Source organism: Ochlerotatus camptorhynchus, unplaced genomic scaffold (genome assembly GCF_037179485.1).
Source record: "Ochlerotatus camptorhynchus isolate MF236.1 unplaced genomic scaffold, CSIRO-AGI_Acam_v1.1 ptg000781l, whole genome shotgun sequence".
NCBI classification, from domain to species: domain Eukaryota; kingdom Metazoa; phylum Arthropoda; class Insecta; order Diptera; family Culicidae; genus Ochlerotatus; species Ochlerotatus camptorhynchus.
Window position 1 is genome coordinate 62171 of NW_027041246.1, and position 26505 is coordinate 88675.

The 26505-nt window shown below is 39.1% G+C and overlaps 1 protein-coding gene and 1 pseudogene across 1 annotated transcript; both read right to left on the reverse strand.

The window, feature by feature from the left end:
• Positions 1 to 542: 542 nt before the first annotated feature.
• LOC135715019 (uncharacterized) lies at positions 543 to 8960 on the reverse strand (annotated as a pseudogene).
• A 27-nt stretch (positions 8961 to 8987) lies between these two features.
• Positions 8988 to 13161, reverse strand: LOC135715020 (uncharacterized). Its single transcript, XM_065238430.1, has 5 exons — positions 13102 to 13161; positions 10209 to 10304; positions 10014 to 10144; positions 9546 to 9947; positions 8988 to 9476 (listed from the first exon to the last, which is right to left on the reverse strand). The coding sequence occupies exons 2-5, from the start codon at positions 10273 to 10275 to the stop codon at positions 8988 to 8990; spliced, it is 1089 nt and encodes a 362-aa protein (XP_065094502.1). The 5' UTR covers positions 10276 to 10304; positions 13102 to 13161.
• Positions 13162 to 26505: the final 13344 nt, after the last annotated feature.

The following is a 26505-nucleotide window of genomic DNA, read 5'->3' on the forward strand; positions in this document are numbered from 1 at the left end:
GATCCGCCTACGGAACCCGTCATCGGATTTCCAACGGGGTCCACTTCCACTTAGTATTTAGTATTTATTTATTTATTCGTCAATAAAAAAAACAGTAAACACATGCCACAAACGAAGTGACAGACGGAGCGGCTCGAAAACTTTGGTGACTAACCTGCTATTGCAATTTTTCAGTGTACCACATGGCAACACCACTACTACTGGATTGCACCACATGGCAACACTACTACTGGATTGAAGTAGCATTTTCACCAAATGCACTAGAATGTTTTGGTTCTATCTCTTTCACTCTACTCAAAACTGAAATGCATAAAAAAATGACAAAATGATACACTCTTTGCACACTGTCAAAGAGTCATTATACACAAAATCAACTTTGTGCATAACCAAAACAAAAATACTATCCCATCTGGTGGATGATGGCACAAGCTTCTAAGAAAATTCTATTACAGCGAAGCACATTATTTTAATTAATTTCTTCGCCAGTTAGTCGTCTGTCACTTCGTTTGTGCACATGCACTAACTTGCAAAGAGATCCGGCTTCATACTCCCCGCCGGGATCCAGCTTCGAACTTCCTACCGGGATCCGGCTTCGGACTGGTGCACTTTTCTAAAAAAAAACATAATTGCATTAAATACATTAATTCACATTTACTTACCTGAAAAACAGCCTTGCTGATTTACCACAACGTCGGACACCGAATCGCTACCAAAACTCGCGACAGACACATTATCGGCACTTTCCCGGACTAATTTGCCAAAAAAATCGATCTTTTCACACCGCGAAAAAAACTATGTGATGCCAATGTGATCGACCCAAATTTGAATACAGTGTAAAACCTCAAAAATCTTCCGGAAAATTAGGATTGACGAAAATCCACAGAATCCAATCTTTACTTTTCTTATATTCGGAAAAATTTTCCTGGAAAAACCTGGCAAACCTGGAAAAACAGAGGGAAATTAACTCAAAACTGAGTTCCTGTACTTTTTGCGATTTATGAGTGAACTAAACTCAAATTTGGGTGCTCTCATTCGCAGTGTAGTGCTGACTCAGGACAAAACAAACTTTGCATGCGCCAAGGACCTCAGGGACTCTAGTTTTCTTTTTGCGATTCAGCTAATAAACGCCAAATAACACGAGTCATTGACAGGTAAACATCAGTTTTTTGTAATGGAACGTCCATCTGACACCTACACCCTGAATAATTTTGATATACGCTAATGCAGCAGCGATGTATAGAGCTTTACTTAAAAAATGAGAACGACAATGACCTTTCTGTCGTTCATAACACGCACACTTGCGCAAACCCATTTTCAAGTGCGAAGTTTGTTATCCTCACTTTCGCTTCAGCCAGATATGCTGGTTTGTTATTGTTATCCTCACATTCGGACCATCAATACTCGAGCGCATAGAATGAACTAACCATATGCATGCAAGGTGGCCAGATGGTTTTCTTCGTTTGCCTTCACTCAAAATAATCCACACGTCAATGCTACGTGAAAACATACGTGACTTTTTTCCATTGCACTTTTCACGTAGCACTCACGTGGATCATAGGTAGCCCAAAATGAACTAATGAACTCTCATCCCACTGGAGTTCCACGTAATAGCTACGTGACTTCTCCCGAATCTTTTACGAAGTGTTTAAGTAGAACCTAGATGATAATCCAGTAAATTTTATCAAAAAATTCTCTGGAAAGCACGTTGTTTTGCGTTGATTTTTACCTTTCACTTTTTTATAATCTGATTGATTCACAGTCAATTATTACAATGATTGCATTATTTTCCAATTCGTATGTTCCTAACTAAAATACATAATTGGAAAATAATGCAACAGGTATTAATGCAATAAAACAATATGAATAATATATCAAATTTTATTACAAACTATACATACTTAGCTTCTACAGGATTAACATTGAAACTATTTTTAACTCGGAAATACATTTTAGATTGATCACCGATTTTATGTACTGATACTGGAGAACTATCAAATAACTCAATTTTTAGCACATCTACTACAGATAAACATCTTGTTACTTCATACGCCAGAAAATGTTCGCAATAATTTCCAACTTGCCAGTGTTGGCTTATTAAATGTAACTCGTCATTATGCATGATGAACTCGATGATTTCAAATAAGTACATTATATGATTTTCGAACAGAGTCATAAAATATCCAGCCCTATACTGAGTTCCTTTGTACTCGACACTACTTGCAATCTGCACATTTAAATCTGATTATATATTCAATGGTTGTAGTAGTTTATTAAAATAATTACGTAGGCCCAAATTAAACATTTTGAAATCTCCTGTGACAGGAACTTTAAAAAAAAAACTTTGATTGAACAAATCGTATGCGAATTGTAATGAAGCTTTTATACAAAGAGTATAACACACATTTTTCCTCGAAGACATGATATGAGCATACTACCTGTAAAAGCTCTGTGTTTAGCTTCATATCTGAAACACATCATATCTTCCACTGGTCCTGATGCAGTGATAACCGAAGGATAATGTACGAGAAAGTGGTGTTTAGGCTTAAGTTCTCTCTTAAACAGGTCAACGTACATATTATGATGCATGTTAATTAATCGTCGCAATTGATCAATCTGATTTGTTGAAAATGCACTTCTTAGGCAGAACTCAGTTAATTTTACTAGCGTTATGCAGTACTTCCACACCATGTCATCGTTTGGTACAAATTTGCCAATAATTAAAGTAATGTAATGTGTCAGTACACGCGTTTCACTAGAAGTTAGACGTATATGAACTGTTTTGCGCTTTTCCTTACTGTTATAACCTTCAACTATATCTGGCATTCGAGAAAGTTCGCTGTCTATACAAATTTTTCCAAAACTTTTTCTGTGCATATTGAAGTCATTAAGAGTGAAGTGGGGGAGGTTGTTCATTGAAACTTCCGGTCCGCTTCGTAGCATAGTGCTTGCTAAGAGGTACCAGGTGGCAACCTACTGATTACCTGACGATCGGCCAAATTTGGAAGACGTCTGCATTGAATTGTCTCACATTATAATATTCCGCCCACTATATCACAATCAATTGCGAGTAGCTGAGCGGAATGGAGACAAGGAAAGCATTTGGTACAGGACCAAGTCTCTCCCGGCTGGCGCCAAAACAATGAACCTGGAAGCAACTGGATCAAGTTGTCATGGGGCACGAAATGATCCTGTTGCATGACTTGGAGCTGTTGCAATCGAGGAAGGGGGGTTGGTGCTAATGTTTAATTTGTTTTTGTATAATTTCAGGTGTTAAGGTGGTTCGCTGCCTCTGGATAGTGGGTTTGACGGTGGTTCAGCAAGAATAATATTGAGACATACGGGAATGCAACAAACGTGTCAAATTAACTGCATTGGTAACGAAAACACAGAGGAGCGTACACCTGATGTCACACACTAAGGTGATGGTAATAAGGTCGGTGATAATATGACATTTACACAAAAGCCGAGATCAAATCAGATTGATCAACGCACCAAAACTCGAAACTTCGATTAAAACGTGGAATCTGTGCAGCACCAGTGGAGAACACTCAAAAGCTGCAGGTCTCATCAACCGCTGCCTGCGGTATATAACTTGTGGCTGGTGGCCTCACAAATGGATCTCAGATGTAAATGTCATCAGAAGCCGATAGCAATAGAAACGAAGTCTGCAGGCAAGCGTTTGATTATGAATTAAATCCGCCAGAACATCGCAGCAAAGGTAAATACTAAGGCGGCGGAGCGTCAACAAGGAAATTAAGCAAGCCGATAGGAATTTGACCTGGGCCCAGGTCAAGCAGCTGCCCAGAATGGAAGTCTTTCACGTTGGCCCTGTGCACCTCTGGAGGTTCCCAGGTATTTGAGTACGACGACGATGGACGTGTTGCCCCTTGGAACGGAATGAAAGCGAACTAACCTGATGTTGCACAACAAGCCGGCGTGTTTTTTTTTTGTTCTTTTCATTTCTTTTCAGCAAAACAACAAAATCCTCTATCTCTCTTCTTTATTCTTTTAATCTCTTACTTTCCCCTAATCGGACGCTAGTGGGACCAAAAAGCCTGCTAGTGAAAGGAAAGTCGTTATGCTATACGGTCTAGCATAGGCCACGACTAAATTTCCGTAGGTTCATGCCTGGCTTAAGTGCAGCTCGGTAGGCAGCAGCCTGCCAGGGTGTGAACTGAGCAATAACAATAACAATAACAATAACAATATTGAAGTCATTAAAAGTGAAGTACTTTTTACTGTAGATACAATAGTTTAAGACTTCAACTAACCCGCATTTACAAATACCCGAACTGTACAAGTCGTGCATCGCATCAACACTTAAATTTTCGGTAACATGGAAAGATGGAAGCTCGTTGAAAACCGTATTACCGTGTATTCCTGTTTCACTAGGCTGTCCTATTTCTAAATCCAAAGCATAATCTGACGGAGGCAATCAGCGTGTTCTTGACAATCCGACTTTAGAAGCACTTTAGGCCGTCTGCAAAAGCGGCAATAAAATGTAGCATTAAATCCATTCGCGAAAAGCAGCATCGAGTGATCACCCAAATTATCGCCTTGTATCAAACATAGCACAAATCTAACTAGTTTTGTTTCTCCATCAAGAACAATATTAATTCCTTCACTCTCAATTCGTTTGAATCTATCGACTAAAACATGCATAAGCATATTCATACCTACTACCTTAATATCTGATTTCTTAACCATTCCAGCCACAAATATGTTGCATAACCTTGATTGGAATTCCTTGGGTATTGTAGGGACTAGGGAATTTATAATATATACCACAAACACTGTGCCCATTACTGTGTGAACTTTGTGAATCGTTGATTTCATATTCATCGGCATATAACCATACAGGCAGCACGTATTCATTTTCATACTTTTGTTCAATAGCTTTCCATGTACTTCCATTTATTTAATTTGAGATTCCAGTCGATTTTTGTAGATTTTTTGTATTCTGTAACGTGGTTTTTAATATATCATTGCATTCAAAAAAAGCTTTGATTTGGAATTCAATAGGCATAACAATCAAGTAATTATTTGCATGTACTCTGTCCCCGTCGTTTTCGATACCTAACAATTTTGAAGCAGTATTGTCATTTTCCTCAATTGTGACTATCGTTGGCAGTTCAAATCCTACACTATTTTTTAAAGACTTAAAAAACTTATGATCTGTACTTATTAAGTCAAATATGGTTTTCATCTTATCAATTTCCCTGCGCTTTGGTCAGAGAGTGTATAGGGCGTCGTTGTGCCAATTTGGTCGTGGCACATTTCGAGTATGAGAGAGTGATTGCAGTTTGCTCAAAAGTGCCTGAGTAAAATGCAAGTATTTTCGATGATTACCCGTAGTTGTTACAGTGAAGATATACACCCATATTCTCGTTTATGTCTGGACGTGTTTGCCATACAGAAACATTTTTATTTGATTTTGTGTGGTGGATGGGTTTCGGGCGTGGACAGGCATATGGGTGATAATATTAAGTTTACGTTAGGATAACGTTGAAACATTGAGAAATGTATCGCTTCAGTTTAAGAAGCACTTCACTTCGCAACCGATGAACCATTCTGACGGCCCACATTGCCGTGCAGGCGCCGTGTGTTGGCAGGGTCCAATATTGGACAGTTTGACGTTTATAAAGTACCATCAGTTAAAACTGTATTTTTGAACTTTATCTCTATACATTATTAGATGTTTCTTAGTAGATTATCATGTTGGTGTAAGCTGATTCAAAGAGTAAATGGTATTAACATTGAGCTGTCCATAGTTGGGCGTTGTTGAACTTCTGGTACTTGCACAACATTTCATGTGAATACCAAAGTAACCATATAATCACAAAATAGCTTTAGTTGTGGGTTCAGTGTGGTACAATGTCACTGAGATATGGTTAGTTGGGTATTCAGATGAAACTATTACTTTAAAAAACTAATCCTGGTTGTATCTCTTTTTCGTTTTTTCGTTTGCATGTAACACTGTTTGATATTACTAACCGCACCGAGCCTTCATTCCGGGTGGTGAGCGAACCTGAAGAAGAAGAAGAAGACCATAAACCCCTTCTCGGAACGAGTGTTTTGTTAGTGGACCTGGTCTGCGATTCAAGGTTGGACTCTGTGATGATAAGTATCACATAACAGGTAAAGTAGGCAGGCAACAGGCAACATCATCATCAGACTGTAAGTATTATTGATAATCATTATAACTAAATGAAACATAAATGCATATTCATCAGCACTCATTCTCTACCAATTCTGTTTTTCAATACCTTTTTCTCTCCTTTCTCTTATCCTTCATCTATGCATCTACGCTTCTATGTTAAGGATCACCTAAACCCTCATTCAATATTCGGCTGATTTCAATCGACTCGCATAAGTCATTATCTAAGAGCCATCTCATCTTTATCTATCTGATTGCTGCATGGAAGGTGTATAATTGGTCACCAAAATTACACTGGTGACCAGGCTCAATGCCCCCTCCAGCATGACACAATAACAATAATAACAATAACAATATGGTTTTCATCTTATCAATTTGTTTTTGAAAGTTAAAACTATTTTCTGAATCAGGTATGTGTTGTTTGATTTTTTCTAACTTATCTGCTATTTCTGAAAACATGAGGCTTATTTCATTTTGAGTTTGATAGACATCCTTCGCGTGAAATTGTTATGTTTATGCATAAAAAGAGTAAGTTTTAGCGCCATTTAGTCGAGTATATTGATTGGATCTTGGTCCACATGAACTGGCTGGTCATCACCGCTTTCAATACACCTTATTTTCGACGAACTACCTTCGGAATGGTATGATAAAGAACCTTTCATATTTGTCGGAATATTTAGATACAGCGAAGACTGATCATGCTGACTTATACTGCTGTTTGCAAGGTCGGTTTTGCTGTCGTTCAGAATGATGAATAACATGTTTTTTGAATGGATATACCTTAGAGAAAATTTGGCGGCATCCGGATATTGTACATCTATATTTATATACGGACGGAACATGATGGTAGGCTTTAAGATGTGTAAGGTATTCACTTGGAGTTGCAGAAAGGATTGTGCATCCAGGTGCATCACTGTCCACTTTTTTCGTCTCGAGATAAGCCTGGAGTTTGTTTATGGAAGCGCAGGATTCTCGTTGTTTTATGCCGTAAATATAACCACTGAGAAAGTGCCAAACCAATTTCGAAATTTTTGAAAACGGAAGTCCAAGGACGGCACTCTGTTTAATTAATACGTCAACTGCTCTTGATGCCGATTGAAGCTCATAGCACACATCGCCGTACCAGACAAAAAAAGTTCCTTGCAACTGGTCCAAGTTTTCTCCCACTGCAACTAATTTTGGTACGATTGGAAGATTCAGCTCTGTGTAGCTCCGGTAGGTTTCTTGAATTTTTGATTGAGCTTTCTCTAAAGAATCTACGAAAATCAGCGTATCCTCTTGTCCAACCAACATGGTAGGTTTGAAACGAGATGCAACCGGAATTGGTGGCAGAACGGTACTTAGCGCTAGCAACAGTGTACAGATTTTCGTATCTATAAAAAATAAGGACATTAAAATGAATATGTATTACTTATTAACATCAACAGCTGGGATGTTTTACCATTACTTGCTCCTTCATCAGTCAATCGCTCGATTAATGATCCAGCCGATGGGTCCCCTGCCTTCTTGGAAATGTATTCTGTAATCTGCGGTACCAAGTGTGGTAATTTCATCAATCCGTTTTCAGCATTCGGAAAAGCTTCGTGAAAATCAATATCGATCTAAAATTAAATTGGAAACAAATACTTAATACAAGCTATTTTCAGTAAATTGAATTAGTCCCTCCACCACAGATAAACAGCCGCATACTTCAAACATTAAACGATCAAAACCATCGAGACGAAAATTCTATCTAATGAACACACTGGGTCATGCAAGGACTAGATGGCATTACTGTAGTGTTTTAATTTCAATAAACTACTATTTTTTTTTCCTTGATTCCTTTTCCGTGCTGAGCACCAATGCTACCGACGCGACGTTAGGGAGGCAGCACCCACACCTGGACCCTACCTATCGACCCATCAACTCATGAACCGGGGACCAACGGCTTTACTTTCGACGTGATCAGAGATGTTATGCCTCAGAACATCCCGGTGGCGCCGACTGGGATTGAACCCAGGCCTGCTGGGGTGAGAGGTAATCACGCTAATCACTACACCACCGGTGCCGCTAATAAACTACTGTTAGACCTTGTGTTAGACACGATTTAATTCCACTCGACGATAACGATATTTTTGGTTGCAAAATGTTTTGGGTGTTACGTCTGTTTATGTGTGCTATTACTTCAAAGCGATAGAGGAAGAACAGCGCTAGTGTTCTGATGCAAAAAATTGTTTCAACAGTGACTACAGGGCACTATTTTTTCTTAATAGATTATTAACTTCATTTACAAAACTCATCAGTTGAAAACCATGCTGACATTTGTATTGCTGATATGCCGTGAAAATTTGGGGAATACGTTTTCTGGATAGCAAGTCAATTTTGCGGGCTTCGTAGCTAATTTTCCACCTTTCAAGGACAACTGACCATGGTTCACTATTTAGCGTTAACCATTTAGCTGCTTCTTCGGCAACTACGTTTCGATTAGGCTGGGAATCGACTGTTGATGGCTTGGATGCTTGGTATTGGTTCTCTCTTGTTCCACGCTTCCGTTTCCTTTGTTTCAGGTTGCCTATCTTGTTTCTATCTTTTTATCTTATCAATCTTTCCACCGTGGTTTTTTCGATCCCCGCTCCTTGGGATAAAATAATTCTCCTAGAAAAACAAACATTCGTTTTGGTTGTTCTTATATTCTATGATTGTGACTTACCATACGTTCAAACTTAAAAAGAGATGTTACTGCCAGAGCGTATGTTCGGAGGTCATCAGTTAGTAGCTTGCTTCTGGTGATTAAATGGTACTTTGCAATAATGCTGGAAAACATTGCTCTCATGATGTGAAACCGTTATTGCTAAAGCGGTCGAAGAGGATTCGGCGAATTTGTTGGGATTGGTCTGTTTAAATGATGGAAGAGCACTTTTCTGCTGAATTGCTCTGCTTCGTTCAAACTGTTTCCAGATTCTGAAGACCGAATTGTATCGTCTGCTAACGATACAATGAGCGCATCCGTATAACTGTCAGTGGCTGACGATGTGGTTCCGATGGCATCAGAATAACCAGTTCCTGGTTGATTTACATGAGCAGATGACGTTACTATGACAAAGCCTTGGGCAAAGTAACCGGATTTATCATTCGTAGAAGTTGAAGGAAGTTGATGGTTTGGTTCGTTTAGGTTTGCAGCCTCATTAGAGGAAACCTGGTAGATCCGTTGATTGACCAGATTACTCCCTCTTGTGATCTTAGTCGACACAACCGAGGACCGAACAACATTTGCTTCACCGGAAAGCCGCAGACGGTATCCTGGCTCCAGTGACGTTATTAAACATTCAATTTGGGACTCCTACAGAAAAGTAAACAAAAAAGCGGATGAATTTTTATTTACATGCAAAATAGGGATTTATAAACTTACGTTTTGCGTTTGCTTTTCGTGTTTGTTTTCATTGGTTTCCACAGACCTACAGGTAACATCCGATGGGGGTTCATCAAGCGCATCCGTTTTACTGTGAACGGCTGATGATGTGGCTTGAATTGAAGTAGAAAAAACTGCTGCTGGTTTATTCAAACGAACAGGCAATGTTGTTAATACATATTCCGGAGTTGTTGATGTTGAGGTTAAACCATGTCCATAATCCGAATCGCTTCCTTTGGAAGCCTCGTTAGATGAGAACTGAGAGAAATTTTGATCGAACTGATTACTCTCGCTTGTGATCTCGGTAGATGCAACCGATGAAGAAGCAATATTAATTGCTCCGGTAAGTCGCAGGTGGTACCCTGGTTTCAGCGACGTTAGTAAACTAACGATTTTGGAATCCTGTATAAAATAGGAAAACAGTTAACGGATGAATTGTTGTTTTTTAGAATATTTAGATTATCTTACATTTCGTGTTCGCCAAGAGGAAATCAATTCATGCAACACTGGATATTTCCAAGGTATTTTTGTTGGTTCTAAAGACTTGCGAAGTTGATCAGTCGTAATCCTGAGCAAATCGACAAAATCGACTCCACATTCTATTCAAATGAAAAAAAAATACACATCAATATAGGATCCAAGCTCACATTAAAGCGTTCTTACCATCAAATATTTCTAACAAATGTTGCGTGACTAGCAGCTCTTGCAGTTTGTTTTCAACAGACGCCATTTTGCTTATTCTTCGTAGGGTAAACGCTCCTATAGTTGTGGTACGTTAGAAGCGTTAGGTTCCTATAGTTGTGTATGGAGACTCCGTACACAACTATAGGAACATAACGCTTCTAACGTACCGCAACTATAGGAGCGTTTCCCCTACACAGAATGAACGCGGAATGCAGCTGGCAAAATGAATTTAAAAAAGTACGTGATTTTCACGTAAGAGAGATGGGGCAACTGCAGTAAAAGTAACTGGCGCTTCATTTCATATACAACCAAAGTCCGATGATAGTTAGATAGTGTAGATTATTTTGAGTGTTGGAATTAATATTATCGTTTCAAATGAAAACCTCGTTGAAAACGTTCTGTATACGTTAAACATAACTGTCGTGACCTGGCCGAGGTTTCAAGCCTCAGCCATGTGTCTTAACAAAGACCAGTGAGGTGCACATCCGTGCGCTACAACATTAGTTAAATGACTGATTCGATCATGCCAAGCGATGCACACAAGGCTCAATTCGTTTCGTTCACGCATGCATATGTGTGGGTTTATTTAGACCATCGAATCAACGGTACACGCTAACTGAATCCAACTCAAATTGAGTATATCAAAACTTGAGGGGCCAAACTTTACTCTTTATTGTATTATATATACAAATGTAAATTGTAATCTTTCATTATCATTATTATTATTATTATTATTCCACGCCAACTATGTATACCACATTCTTCCCCTCCTCCACTCTCATAAGTACTAATAAAAGTCCTTTTTATTATTATTATGGGGGTTTTGACTATGCAGGATGGCATTTACAGACTAAAACAAGCTCAACAGATTCAAGTGCAAAGTTTTATAATCTAGTTTTATAATCCTTATTATTTATTTTTTAAATTTACTTCATCTTTTTCACCAATTTTGACAATATCCTTTACTTCATCATATCTACTAGTCTCAGCACAGCCATATACTTCCATGAACATACACAATTACATTTATGACAACTTCTACAATATTATCAAGTTAACCATTAACACCGACTTCAACATCATAAATATCACCAACTATAATAACTACATGAACTTTTAATATCATCAGATAAGTATTACCATCGTCCAGTAACTAAGATAGTATTCGGCTATCGTATCTAATTACATTTTCTTTAAAGTAACTCCCACTTAGAAACTCTCATTTCTCCAGTCACCATTTGATTTATATAAGAATAATTCTCAAAATACTTTCAGCTCCTAATTGTATAAGCTTAATAGACTCTTAGTGCAAAAAATATATCCAGAACTAAATAAACATCATAAAATTACTAATTCATCTTAGATTGAAGCATCTCCGACTTCAAAACTCTTATTTCTTATTACTCATTATAATAAATTTCTCAAAACCCTCAATCAAAATCTCAAATTACTAATTCATCTTCCATTGAAGTAGCTCAGACTTCAAATCACTAATATCTAATAATTCAGAATCAAATCAGCAACAACTTACTAGATATTTTTCCAATGAAGTATCTCTGACTTTCAAGCTTGCATTTCACGTTATTTCTAACTAATTTTCTTTTAAAGTATCTTCGACTTAAATGTTTTAATTTCTCCAGTCTCCATTTAATTTATTTAAAATAATTCCTAAACTACACTCAGCGACTATATGTACGAGCTTACCAGGCTTTTAGTGCAAAGAATAGTTCCTGAACTAAATAAACATCATCGAATTATTAATTAATCTTCCATTGAAGCAAAAACTATAATTTCTTATATCTTATTTATCATTTCTCAAAACGCTTAATCTACATATCAAATTACTAATTTATTTTCCATTGAAGTAACTCAGGCTTCAAATCATTAATTTCTCATAACTCAGAATTAAATCAGCTTCAAATTACTAAATCATCTTCCATTGAAGCATCTCCGATTTTCAAGCTTTCACTTCACGTTATTTCAAACTCATTTTCCCTCAAAGTAACCCTGATTCCAGCATTTTAATTGCTCCAATCACCATTTGATTTATTTAAAATAATTCCTAAACTACACTCAGCGACTAATTGTTTGAGTTTACCAGGCTCTTAGTACACAGAATAGTTCCAGAACTAAATAAACATCAGCTAATTATGCATCCATCTTCTATTGCAGCATCTTCGACTTCCAAACTCTCATTTTTAATAACTCAATCTCGTTTCTCAAGACAGCACAATATTTATTTAAAATAATTATCAAACTACACTCAGCGACTAATTATTTAAGCTTACCAGGCTCTTAGTGCAAAGAATATTTCTAGAACTAAATAAACATAATCAAATCAACATTGAAGTAAAAAATTCATCTGTCAGCATTCCATCCATGGAGCATGGATGGTACAAGTGCCATCATGTTTTAGCATTCGTACCATTATATCATCAAATTCAATTTAGATTTTTTTTTGCCTCCTCCTCCGGCCTATCGTCGGAGACTTTATTTTTTTTTTCTATTTCAATTTTTTTTTGCCCCCTCGGCCTACTCCACTGCCCATTTCCGTCAGGGAGCCTACCGAGAGTATTTTCAAGTCTTCCGCCCTTCCGTCGGAGACTTTATTTATTTTTTCAATTTCCTTTTTTTTTGCCCCCTCGGCCTACTCCACTGCCCATTTCCGTCAGGGAGCCTACCGAGAGTATTTTCTCCTCCTCCGCACTCGCGTCGGAGAGGTTTTGTTGGTTTTTTTCTGATTATTTTGTCTTCTTTTCTTTTGCCCCCTTCGGCCTACTCCACTGCCCATTTCCGTCAGGGAGCCTACCGAGGGTATTTTTTTTCTGCCTTGCGTTGGAGAGGTTTGGCTCTCTTTTGTTTGAACATATACCTTCGCTCCTCCTTACTGTAAAAATAAATCACTACATGACACTACAACACAACTGTCGCTATCATTTCACTTGAATTTAAACTTAAAAAACAGCTACCGACTGCGCCATTGTCGTGACCTGGCCGAGGTTTCAAGCCTCAGCCATGTGTCTTAACAAAGACCAGTGAGGTGCACATCCGTGCGCTACAACATTAGTTAAATGACTGATTCGATCATGCCAAGCGATGCACACAAGGCTCAATTCGTTTCGTTCACGCATGCATATGTGTGGGTTTATTTAGACCATCGAATCAACGGTACACGCTAACTGAATCCAACTCAAATTGAGTATATCAAAACTTGAGGGGCCAAACTTTACTCTTTATTGTATTATATATACAAATGTAAATTGTAATCTTTCATTATCATTATTATTATTATTATTATTCCACGCCAACTATGTATACCACAATAACGTCGGACATAGTGGGCTGTATTCGTACACTGATGCGGTATACAGCACACTATGGCCGACGTTATGTTTAACGTATAGAACAAGAGTAAAATCGCGTTTCAATTGAAACGATAATAATCAATTAAAACACTAATTAACTCTTGCACTGTAACGTCACCAGGGCATTTGTTTTACATACAAATAAGCATTGCCCACAGGGCATGCCAAAATTTACTTCAGTGATTTGAGGCTATGTCAGTCGTGCAAGAGTTAATGATGGTAAGCTCTGCCTTGTAATCGCAATGTGCTATTTTATATGATTGCGTCGAGGATTGCGCATTGGGCACATACAGGGTGCGTGACGAATTTTTGCAGTAAATGGCATATTTGAGAAAAAATACACCAGTTAGTTATTCTAGCAATGAATTTTGTGCGATTTATTTTCTTTCGCAACATACACAGCAAAAAAAAAGTAATATGCATTAACGTAATTCACATGATGTACAACAAAACGGATGTAATCAAGAAAAGTAGATGTATAATAACATCCATTTGGATGTCATATTACATCGCTCTTTAAATTACACCGAAACAAAATTACCATTGTCCATTACGTTGCATCTGTGTAATATTCACATATTAATAACATTATTATTATTACACAGAATCAGATGCAACCAAGTCATTCCAAAATAGTTGTGTAATATTACACAAAATTTGTGTAATATCATATAATGTTGATGCTATATTAAATCTCGCAACACTGTAAGACATCGTTCTGGATGATCGGGAGTGAATGTACTCCACGCATTGCCAGAGGAAGCAGCAACCTGTAAGTTGAAATAATTTTTACAAATTTTAGTTGATTTATTGACGATTTCGCTTTTATCTTTGCAGAACATATGCGACGAGATTTTTTCATTGCCTTCAACCAGACGGTTAACTAAGCAGAGACGCCATGCTTTCTGGGAACCCTCAATGCCGACCAATACTGTTAGTGCTCCACGCAGTGCCGAAGGAAGTCCATCCAGCTAGCTGTACCTTCTACTTGACCCGAATTCAGTAGGAATGCTGATTGTCCATAGTCCATGGCTCCTACCACCCGGTGGTCAGCCCTTCAACACGGCGGAGACTAGTCGTTATGCTTTCTGGAAGTCTTTCATGCCGACCAACACTGCGCAGTACTCCACGCAGTACCAGAGGAAGCCGTAATCTGTAACTGAGTAACTGCAGTTTTTACAACTGATTAAAATTTATGTGAGAAAAAAGATAGCAAAGCAATTTAATCAACCACGTATACGTATATACATCGTTTTTTCCTCGGTTTTTTCTTTACATCGCATCACTATTACATCGCTTCGTTTACTTACATCGCATCTGTGTACATCACATATATTACGTCAGAAAAATTACATCGGTTTTGTGTGTCACATCATTTGATTCTGTGTACATCGTACAATGTGATATTACACAACCGATGGATTGACCTGGTTGCAGCAGTTTCGATGTAATATTCAACAACTTTTTTTTGCTGTGTATGGAAGTTGTAAGTAAATTTATTCAAAAAAATTGCCTTCCCTTTCAACGACTGTAGTTAGACGCTTCCGGAAACTGCAGTATGCACGTTTTAAAATGTTTCGATCCATAGATGTCATCACTGCCTTGATTTTAGCTTTGAGCGACTTAAGTGTGGTGTGAGGGGTTCTATTGGTATCCCGTTGGACGACGCCCTATACAAAATAATCCAACGGATTGATATCGGGACTGCTTGGGGGCCAAATTTCTTCCTCCCAAATTTACGAAATATTTTCCGTAAGCCATTTCTGTGCTTTATTAGCAGTATGAGCAGGTGCTCCGTCTTATCACTTTCCCAAGCCTTTTTTAATATTATACACTGTTCTTTCAGACACATTTACCGACCGAATTATTTCTTTCATGCATACTCCGGCGCGCAACATAGCGACAACGGCGGACAGATTGCTCTCTTGTATCGACATCTTTACGTTTACTCAACATTGTTTGTTTAAATCTTACACCTAACAGTATAAGCTATCCAGTGCTGCCAAATATATCTAAATCATGATGCACAAGCATGAGAAATTACTATTTGAAATTTACTGCAAAAATTCGTCACGCACCCTGTATATGAGATTATGAATGCGGAAACACTCATAAAAGTGCGGTTTTACGTTAAATTGTTGTTGTGTCTTCATCGCACTTATTCCTTGGTGAATGAAGAATAAGTGCGCAGAAGGCGTCAAGACGATACAACGTCTAAGTGTACTTTTATTAGCGCCTCCACTCTTCTAAAGAGTTCAATTTTATTTGCAATTGATAATGTCACAAACTATGCATAGGAGGCACTGCAAGGCACTTTTTATTGTTGTGTCATAGGATGTATTCTAATGTTTTATGCGTGCAACAATTTACATCGTGATGAACTTTGATTCTAATGTAACGTTAGGTTCTGTTGTCATTGGATGTATTTTGATGTTTATGCGTGCAACAAATTACATCGTGATGAAGTTTGATTCTAATGTAACGTTTGGTTCTGTTGTCATTGGATTTATTCTGATGTTTTAAAGGGTGTCCACGATGAAATTGCCACACTATGAAATTGCTCTAACTTTTTAACCGTTGGGTAGAATTTAATGAAAATTTGGGTGGATTTAATTCATAGTGCATTATTTACATCCAGCAAGTTTTAAAGTCCTGTGATCAATACTCGCGGAAATGGAGTCGAAAGAACAGCTCGTGCGTGATAAAATCTTGCGCATTCATCACGAGAACAAGGATCTCTCGCATCGTTCCATCGCTAAAACGTTGGGAATCGCGAATTCCACGGTGTCGCGAGTGATTAAGCGGTTCGAGGAACGGTTGACCACCGATCGGAAGCCCAGAAGTGAAGGAAAAAGTATTCCGTACAACACCAAAAATCACAACCGCGTAGTTGGGGCCTTCAACCGAAATTCGAACGCCTCCGTTAGGGATGTGGCTAAGAAGCTGCACCTAAGCCGAAGTTTTGTCCAGAAGGCCAAAACTAAGGCTGGGCTTCGAACGTTCAAGGTACAAAAGGCCCCTAATCGCGACGAGAAGCAGAACAAGTCCGCCAAAACCCGTGCCAGGAAGTTGTACCTCAACATGCTGACGAAAGTTGAATGCTGCATCATGGACGACGAAACATATGTGAAGGCCGACTTCAAACAGATCCCCGGCAACCTGTTTTTCACGGCCAAGGATAAGTTCAGCGTTCCGGAGCATGTCCGCACTCAGAAGATGTCAAAATTTGCGAAGAAATTCCTGGTTTGGCAAGCCATCTGCACGTGCGGGAAGCGGAGTGCACCTTTCGTGACCCAGGACACGATGAACGGACAGGTGTACATAAAAGAGTGCCTCCAGAAGCGACTGCTTCCTCTCCTGAAGGCCCACAACGTCCCAACAATCTTCTGGCCGGATTTGGCCTCATGCCACTACTCCAAGGACGTGCTGAAGTGGTATGCGGACAATAAGGTCAATTTCGTGCCGAAAATGTTCAACCCTCCCAACACTCCGGAGCTCCGCCCCATCGAGAAGTACTGGGCGATTATGAAGCAGCACCTTCTTAAACGACCTAAGGTAGTGAAGACAGTCGAGGAACTGAAGAAAGTATGGGTTTACATGCAAAAAACGGTTGACTCACAGGTTGTGCAGAATCTTATGGCCGGGGTTAAGGCCAAGGTGCGGGCATTTGCGTATGGACTGTAAATAAAATACGAGTAAAATGGTAAAATGAAGTTTAATAGTTATTTCTCAATCCCTGAAAATTTGATGGCAATCGGATGAAAACTCGAATTTTGCGAATCAATTTTGTGTGTGGCAATTTTATCGTGGACACCCTTTATGCGTGCAACAAATTACATCGTGATGAAGTTTGATTCTAATGTAACGTTTGGTTCTGTTGTCATTGGATGTATTCTGATGTTTTATGCGTGCAAAAAATTACATCGTGATGAAGTTTGATTCTAATATAAAGTTAGGTTCTGTTGTCATTGGATGTATTCTGATGTTTTATGCGTGCAACAAATTACATCGTGATGAAGTTTGATTCTAATGTAACGTTAGGTTCTGTTGTCATTGGATGTATTCTGATGTTTTATGCGTGCAACAAATTACATCGTGATGAATCTAATGTAACGTTTGGTTCTGTTTTCATTGGATGTATTCTGATGTCAAATTTTACATCGTCAAGACGTTTGATTCTGATGTAACGTTTGAGGCTAATGTATTTTTATGTACTTGGACGTCACACTGAAGTCTGAATACATTTAGGGTACAGCAATACACGTTAAAATTTAATGTATTGAAGATGTCTGCTGATGTTTCCTACATTACAATTTCTATTCGGGTAAGCACACCCTGCGCACCAAACACAAACTACACTACACACCTTTGTACGACAGACAAGAACAAGAATAAAACATTGATGTAAAATCTTTCTAGTCGCGTTTTTTTCTCTTCTCGGAAAGAAAAATCCGGATTCCAAATTCCCGATATAAATACAGTCCACTTAATCGAAGCAACAAATCAAGAGCAAATTTTCATTACGTCGAATGTAACAAAGGTAAACAAAGTCGAGCTATCAGTGTCAATCGATTCTCCTGCTATTACACTATATACTGTCCGAATATAGGATCAAATCCCATTTTTAAATTTATTTACCAGTCAAATTGCTTTTTGACGTAATCACCTTCCGATCAAAATAGTTTTCGATGTTACTTAAGTCACCCAATTTCTATGGAGATGCCGTTTGACTTAAGTAACAGCGCTGAGAAACCCGTGAAAAGTGTACGTTCGTCGTTTCGCTTTCTCATTATTAAAGTGAATAAATCGAACTGTTTGTTGCTAAGATGATTTCGGTGGTCCTAAAATGATGAATGGGCTGCACGTGAGGAGACGTAATTGATAATTCTCCCGAATATCCTGGTAAATACACTTTGACTTAAGTAACAATAGGGGCCACCAAACGACGTATAATAACTTTTGACTCAAAAACCAGTATTTTTTACCATGAAAGCTAGCGATTTGCATTTGTATGATTAAAACCCTGCTAAATATGTCAAACATTGCTATCACTATGAGATTATATGTGTTTACTTGGAAATAGGAATAACTTTTCGGTCATCAAAACAAAACTTTATTTTTCTCGGATTGATGCGAATGTTACTTACGACATAATGAAAATTTGCTCTTGAAATGTAACAATGTATTTGGGGGAGGTAGCTCATCGATTCTTCCGGTTCGCCTCCTAGCATCGTGCTATAAGGTACCAGGCGATAACCAGGGCAGTTAATCGATAGCTCGATGACGTCATTTCGTTGGCGTCTGCAATGGGAAATTCTCATAGGAAGCGTTGACGATGGTACGTTTTCGAGTTGTCGAATAGCAACTATCGTGGTAACTCACCGATTACCTGTCGATCTGCCAAATTTGGAAAGACGTCTGCATTGAATTGTCTCATATAATAATATTCCGCCCACTATATCACAAGAAATTGCGAGTAGCTGAGTGGAATGGAGATAAGTTAAGCATTGGGTACAGGACCAAGTCTCCCCTGGGCGGTGCCAGAAGATGAGCGCAATTTGAATCATCAAGTTGCCATAAGGCACGGAATGAGACTATTGCATGGCTGGGTAGTCAAAGTCTTCCATTCGTTAGTCATGTCAGGTGGATTAGAACAGGTTTAGGTTTAGGGTGGGCGTTGGCCAGATTTGGATTTTTCAGATATAATTCTAAATAGGACCTAGATTATTTAATACACTAGTAACCTCAACTTCTGTCACAATGTTTCATTGTGACTAATCAACACTCAATGGGTAAAAATCAAATTTGCAGTAAATTTGAAAAAAAAGGTAACTTGGAGTGTAGTGCGCACTGTCCACTGGACCATTCTGGGTTTATTTGATTGTACGTCATTTCCAAGTTATATATATAGATACATTCATACCATTGGCATTTTGTATTTGAGATAAGACAGAGACAGGATGCGGAGGGCCTGCTTAGGGGGAGCGTAACCCATGTTATGGCTTCCATTTCTTAAATAGTTCAGATAGGCTGGAAATGATAGGTTTATGGTGAGAAAATGTACCATATGGTGCCCGTTCACTGATCAAAATTAGATTCAAATCGTCAGGCCCTGCCCTGGAATAAGGGGATTGACGATGATTTGTCAAGTTTCATTTTGCATTTGCATATAATTGTAAGTTTAGGCTTGCTTTTGTAATTGTAAGATAGATAGTTTGCCTCAATTGAAACATTGAGTTGTATAAACTTGAAGAATCATACCTCTAAAATAGTAGTAGTTACAGTGTCGCATTAGCTAGCAACCACTGCCTGCAACTAATGTTGAGGGGTCGGCAGGGCTGATTACGGATCAAAACTAACATAACTCTAACACTGAAATGATCCCGAAACTAACGCTCATTCATTGCACTTTGAGTCATAAAGTAGTTTTATTTATTTTCCTACTAATCTATCTCCACACTTAGTTTTTTCTACCGAGCTCCGCTGTGCGGGTCTCGGCGGGGAGGGGGTTTCGCTGAGATTTCGGCGGGAGTGACATTTGATTGCTGAGTCTCGGATAATGCCTTTTCTAATAATCTGCCTACGTTTCTTTTCTTTGTTATCTACTTTATTCCCTTTTTATTTTTCTGCTCTTCTTTCCTCTTCTCTTCTTTTGTTTTGTTTGTTTACATATAACTAATACTAATACCAACAATCAATACGAAACTAACGATTTTAAATTGGCTCACTACTTGACTAGCCTATTGGTCCCAAGCATACGATTAACATATCCCATTCTAGTCGAAATTCTAGTACTACACAATGTTTGTTTTGATTCGCTATGAAATTTTGACAGATAAAATGAGGGGTTATTGGTTTTTCCTATGTTTCGAGGGGTGAATCGATTTGCTTGGGACCGAAGAGAGTACCAGAGCTGAACCAAAAAGTTGAGCACGTTATTTCGGGACCTTCTAGTCTTAGAGTTACCTCTATGCTAATACCTCCTTGTTTTCTCTCTAATTTGTCTACTATGTCCCACCATCACGATGAGAGATGAGCTACCGTACATGGTACACTCCCAAAATAGTATGCCGCAAGTAAGTATATCACAGAGGCAACTAAAGATCCAGAAACAAAAACCGATAACGCTTGGGACCGAAGAGAGTACCAGAGCTGAACCAAAAAGTTGAGCACGTTATTTCGGGACCTTCTAGTCGTAGAGTTACCTCTATGCTAATACCTCCTTGTTTTCTCTCTAATTTGTCTACTATGTCCCACCATCACGATGAGAGATGAGCTACCGTACATGGTACACTCCCAAAATAGTATGCCGCAAGTAAGTATATCACAGAGGCAACTAAAGATCCAGAAACAAAAACCGATAACGCTGAAGATAATGAGCTGTGGTGATTTATATGACTATAAAGTATTATTTATTTATACTAACCTAATCACAACGTGGGGTGACCCAAATCCAAACGATCACTAACCAAAATAATAGACTTATCTTTTTTCAGCAGGTGTAATTTCGTTTAGTTCTGTTTCTCTCTTTTCAGCAAAACAACAACAAAAAAGCCTCTATAACTCTTCTCCATTCTTTTAATCTCCTACTATCCCCTATAAATGTATCGGAAACTAGTGGGACTGTCTGTGCAAACAGAAACAGGCCTGCTAGTGGAAGAAGGTATACACTCGCTTAACGGCAGATTGGTTTACAGCGGTCGACCAGGGTGTGTGCTGATAAATTACAAAATTACAATTACATCATTATTTCATACATCAGTTCAGTGGCGTCACGTGAGAAAATTCACTAGTTGTGCACCTATTTTATTTATATTTTGTCTGTAACAGTAGAAGCCAATTTTGATGCATAAAAAATAAACGAAATGATGATGGGAAACAGTTCTGCTACCAGTTTTGCTTACTCTTGCATAGAAACATTGATTTTCTTTTTAAGTCTCATGTTTATGATATTTGTCATTGTTACTCACCTTCAGGCAAACGGTCTTTTCAGGAGGTCATCAACAATATCCTGTTCCATGATTCCCATTTAATTTTGCACTATGCTATGAACAATATTCCATCAATGCTCTGAGGCTACTGAATGAAATGCAGACATGGTAGTGAGAAAATTTAAAAATTTAAAAATTCGATGTGTGCGTGTAGGTAGGTATACAACGAATGACGGCTCTCCACGATTCAATCAATTCAGAGAGAAACTCAAATGCGACGTAGCCTATACGTGCCAATTTATTCTCTTCTCTCTAAACTGTGCAAAGATAGAAGTGCACAAAATAAACACTAACACAGCGGCAATTATGCTTACACACTTAAATTTTTTCGCCGAGATTCCAACAGCCGAGTAGTTCTGCAATTTATTTTGCTGAGATTCAGTAAAACAATTGCCGAGACTCAGCTAACGAATAACATTTTGCTGAGATATCAGCTAACAAACAGATGTTTTGCAGAGATATCAGCAAAAGTAAATGCCGAGGTAATCGGCTGTTGGTGATTTTACCGAGCTAGATTAAGTGTGTACGGGACTTCAATACATATACAACTGATCTGGTTGTAAATACGAGCGTTTCTGGTGCACAAGCATAAGTGCTCAGACTGGGAGAACTTAGCAAGCGGTGGCTTTTGTAGAACGAAGGCATATTTTCCTTGCTTGTTTTGTGTCGCTCATTCGCCATAGAAGCCCAAAAAGAGTGTTGTCTGCACGTGGTAAAATCCCAGTGTGCCCGTACGTGAAAACAAGATCGCTATGCCTCGCTTCTGTTTTAGGGTAAACGCTCCTATAGTTGCGGTACGTTAGAAGCGTTAGGTTCCTATAGTTGTGTATGGAGACTCCATACACAACTATAGGAACCTAACGCTTCTAACGTACCGCAACTATAGGAGCGTTTCCCCTACGTACATTTCTTTCAGTGGTAGGTAAAACGGAGGTTGAGCAGCGATGTGGTAAACAATTCAGCTACTATCCAGTGATGTGGTGGGTAATTCAGTTACTATCCATATGAAACCAATAAATAGGGCGGACAAAAATGGTTTTAATTGAGTATTAAATTTTTGCCTCTTAATTTTTATGAAATATAAATTTTACTTTTTGAAAATTTGAGACTGTGCAGTGCACGAGGTGTACATACGGACGAGACGCCACTGCATCAGTTTGAATTACGTTGATCGATATTACATTTTTTTTTGCTGTGCACTACACCAGCCAGCAAAGTTCAACAATCCATCGTTGCTTATGCCTTTGTTGTCGTTTGGAACCAGTTTTGCGAGGTAGGCGACGATTGTGCGTATTTCTCGCGTAACTTTTGAAAAGGGCCTATTTATAGCCTGAACAATACGTAAAGAGCAAATTGAAACATTGAACGTCGCGTGAAAGTGGAACTTAATGAAGGCCTAAGTACTTTTTATGTAGTTTTTAGTTTTCGGATTTGAAAGATCGTCGGTTACAGTGGCCTGCTTACTGAGCAGAAAAACGCGGTCCCTACATATCAAAGAGATTTATGGTAAAATCGCTTGTGTATCGTGTATTTTGCGAAACTTGTTGTTGTCGTTGGTTCCGGGTTTGAATGGATACAAACATTTGAGCAACGGTATTATGTGATATAAGGGGCTCGGTGGCCTTAGAGCAACCGTTTTTGCTTACTGAGCAGAACATCTTGAGTCTAATCTCAGGCCCATCCTCATTCAAGATTCGTCAATCGTTTTATTTGTTAATATGACTACATGGTAATAACAGCAACTCGGTGATTAAAAAGGTGCTCGCCTGCCTAGTGGCAAACGTTTTTGCTTACTGAGCAGAAGACCGTGGGTTTAGTCCCAAGCTCCTTCGCGTTATATGATCGTTAGGACATCAATTCAGCTTATCGTTTACCAAAACGAACTCTGCTGCAAACCCAACCCTCTTATCCAACATCCCAGTGATTCCTCGTGGAAGTGCAGAGGTGTTCTCGGCTTCCATCAAAGCGTGTGTCATGTCAACACAATCCTTCCCATTCCTTTCTTGACCTGTGTTCGGGCGCGCTGGCGCTGGTATTGCCTAATTTAAGATCACCAGTTTTTACACATTGACGATGATTGCTAGTCCCAAGCATCGTCTATTGGTTCTCTGTGTAATTACAGCTGATCTGGCAATAACAGAGTAGCTACCGTGGGCGGTCAATCAAGCTCAAGCTCAAGCAAGCTCAAGCAACAAATGTATCAATGTATTTAAAAATATGCGATCAACTGAAGCCATCATTAATGCATTTGACGAATATAATTAAAAAACTGAGCTTATAATAAAGTCCTGTCCGAATAACTTCTTTAATTACGAAAAAACCAAATTAAATTCTGACAATTTCATCATCTTGATGAAAATGTCGGCAATAACATAAAAAAAACTGAAATCTATTTGCAATTTTTTTTCTGAAGAAGAGCACCAAGAAGATTATTTTGAATTTTATCCAGAATTTTCAAGGGGCATTGGCGTCAATCAAGTTCAAGTGCATGATGTTTTGAAGGCTTTAACAAATTTAGACGCCTCAAAAGGTTCTGAGCCTGACGGAATTCCTTCAGTATTTATGAAAACTCCAGCAATGGAAATCATTTTGGCTTTTTAATATGTTCTTTTGAATCCGGACCTTCTTAAAAATTTGGAAAAAAAAACTCATCTAGTGCCTATCTTTAAATCTGGTTTAAAATCTGGCGTCCGTAATTATCGTGGAATAGCCATCATTTCTTGCATTCCTAAACTTTTCAAGGCAATTGTCAAAAAAAAAAAAAATTATTTCTCGCGATTAAAAATAGAATTACTGACATGCAACACGGCTTCTTCAAGGGTCGTTCGAACTCGACAAATTTACTTGAATTTGTATCCTGATGAATGTGGGCGTCTTAGTGGAATACCTGTATAATGAGAGAGAGAAGGATTAGTATTTTCCATTAAATCCACTACTTTATTTGCTTATCCTTGACAGATACGCGTATTTCGTCTACAATGTGCAGACTTCTTCAGTGTCTTGTACTAATACTCCACTGAAGAAGTCTGCACATTGTAGAAGAAATACACGTATATGTCAAGGATAAGCAAATAAAGTAGTGGAATTAAATTGAATTTGTAGACTTGAATGTAATGGATAATGGAAACCACGTATCGACGCCGAGCAGGAAAAACGTAGCACAGTCGTCCAAGCTGCAGTAGCAGTTGACGATTCCATCTTCGAACGGTATTCCGAGCTGGGAAAGCTGCTGAAAGTTGTGGCAATGTGTATTCGTTTCAGCAACAATTGTCAGCGTCCAAAGACCGAGCGATTTTCCGGAAGCCTAACTCCAGCGGAAGTGGACGGAGCACTGAAAGCACTGATACGACTAGTTCAGGTAACTGTTTTTTTAAAGATATTCATCAACTCCAACATAACAAACTTGATTTTGACAGCAAATTTCCGTTGAAAAGCTTGAACGTATTTCTCGATAAGCAAGGCCTACTGCGCATTGACGGTCGACTTAAATATATAGCTGGTCCCTTTGATTCGAAACATCCGCTAGTGTTACCGGCGAATCACCTATTCGTCACTTTACTTGCTCGGTCCTTACACTTGAGCTTTCGTCGACCAGCCGATTATCATCAACAGATGGCACCACTACCCGCAGTCAGGGTAGTCCCAACAATCAATACGAAACTATTGATTTTAAATTGGTTCACTACTTGACTAGCCTATTGGTCCCAAGCAAACGATTAACGTACCCCATTCTAGTCGAAATTCTAGTACTACACAATGTTTGTTTTGATTCTCTATGAAAGTTTGACAAATAAAATGAGGGGTTAGTGGATTTTCCTATGTTTCAAGGGGGTGAATCGATTAGCTTGGGACCGCAGATAGTACCAGAGCTGAGCCAAAAAGTTGAGCTCGTTTCTTCGGGACCTACTGGTCTTAGAGTTACCTCTATGCTCGCCTCTATGGTAGTCCCATCACGAGTTTTCTCGAAAGCCGGACTTGATTACTGCGGCCCATTTAACGTTCGTCCTTTGTATGGGAAGGGGGCAAACGTGAAAATGTACCTCACGGTTTTCGTCTGCCTGGCGGTAAAAGCGGTACATTTCGAAGTTGCTCCTGATCTCACGACCGCCGCGTGTATTACGCGATCAAACGATTTATAGCTCGTCGCGGGCGGATATATAGAGCTACACTGTGATAACACTACAGCTTTCGTCGGGGCTGATCGCGAGTTGAACGCGTTACGTCGTCAGTACCTCGCGCAATTCAAGTCGGATGAGTGGGAGAACTACTGCATCGAGTCTGGAATTAACTTCCGCTTTATTCCGGCCCGTTCTCCACATTTCGGGGGTCTGTGAGAGGCCGGGGTGAAGTCATTTAAGCATCATTTCCGTCGTATTTTTGGTGGAAGTTCCTACACTTTGAACGAATTTTCCACGGCAACAACCCACATCGAAAGCATCCTCAACTTCCCTCACAGACCACCCAGATGACCTCGACGTGCTAACACCCAGCCACTATCTGATCGGCGAACCAATGTTCTCGATTCCTGAACCAGATATGACGGACACCACAATAACCCGCTATCTCGCTTACAGGAAATGCGTAGATCTGTATAACATTTCTGGAGTCGTTGGTCCAGAGATTACATTAGCCAACTTCACCAGCGATCTAAGTGGAGAACATCAACGCCAAATATCAAAGAAGGAGCAATGGTTCTTCTAAAACAGGACGGTCTTCCACTGTTCATGTGGAACTTCGGACGTGTTGAGCAAACCTACCAAAGGCTCTGACGGATTGGTACGTGTGGTCCTAGTACGTACTGCTCGCGGCTTCTACAAACGGGCAGTTATGGGGATACGAGTCCTGCCACTTAGTACCTCGGACGATGGTAACCAGCACCACAAGGATGACATCGAAAGTTGAAACGGACGGTTTCAACGG

Excerpts from the sequence above, each read along its gene's own strand:
- LOC135715020 (XM_065238430.1), bottom strand. The coding sequence starts at position 10,275 with ATGGCGTCTGTTGAAAACAAACTGCAAGAGCTGCTAGTCACGCAACAT. Across the intron at positions 9,948-10,013 it reads CCTCTTGGCGAACACGAAAT|GATTCCAAAATCGTTAGTTT; the intron begins GTAAGATAATCT and ends TATTTTATACAG. Across the intron at positions 9,477-9,545 it reads ACGAAAAGCAAACGCAAAAC|GAGTCCCAAATTGAATGTTT; the intron begins GTAAGTTTATAA and ends ACTTTTCTGTAG.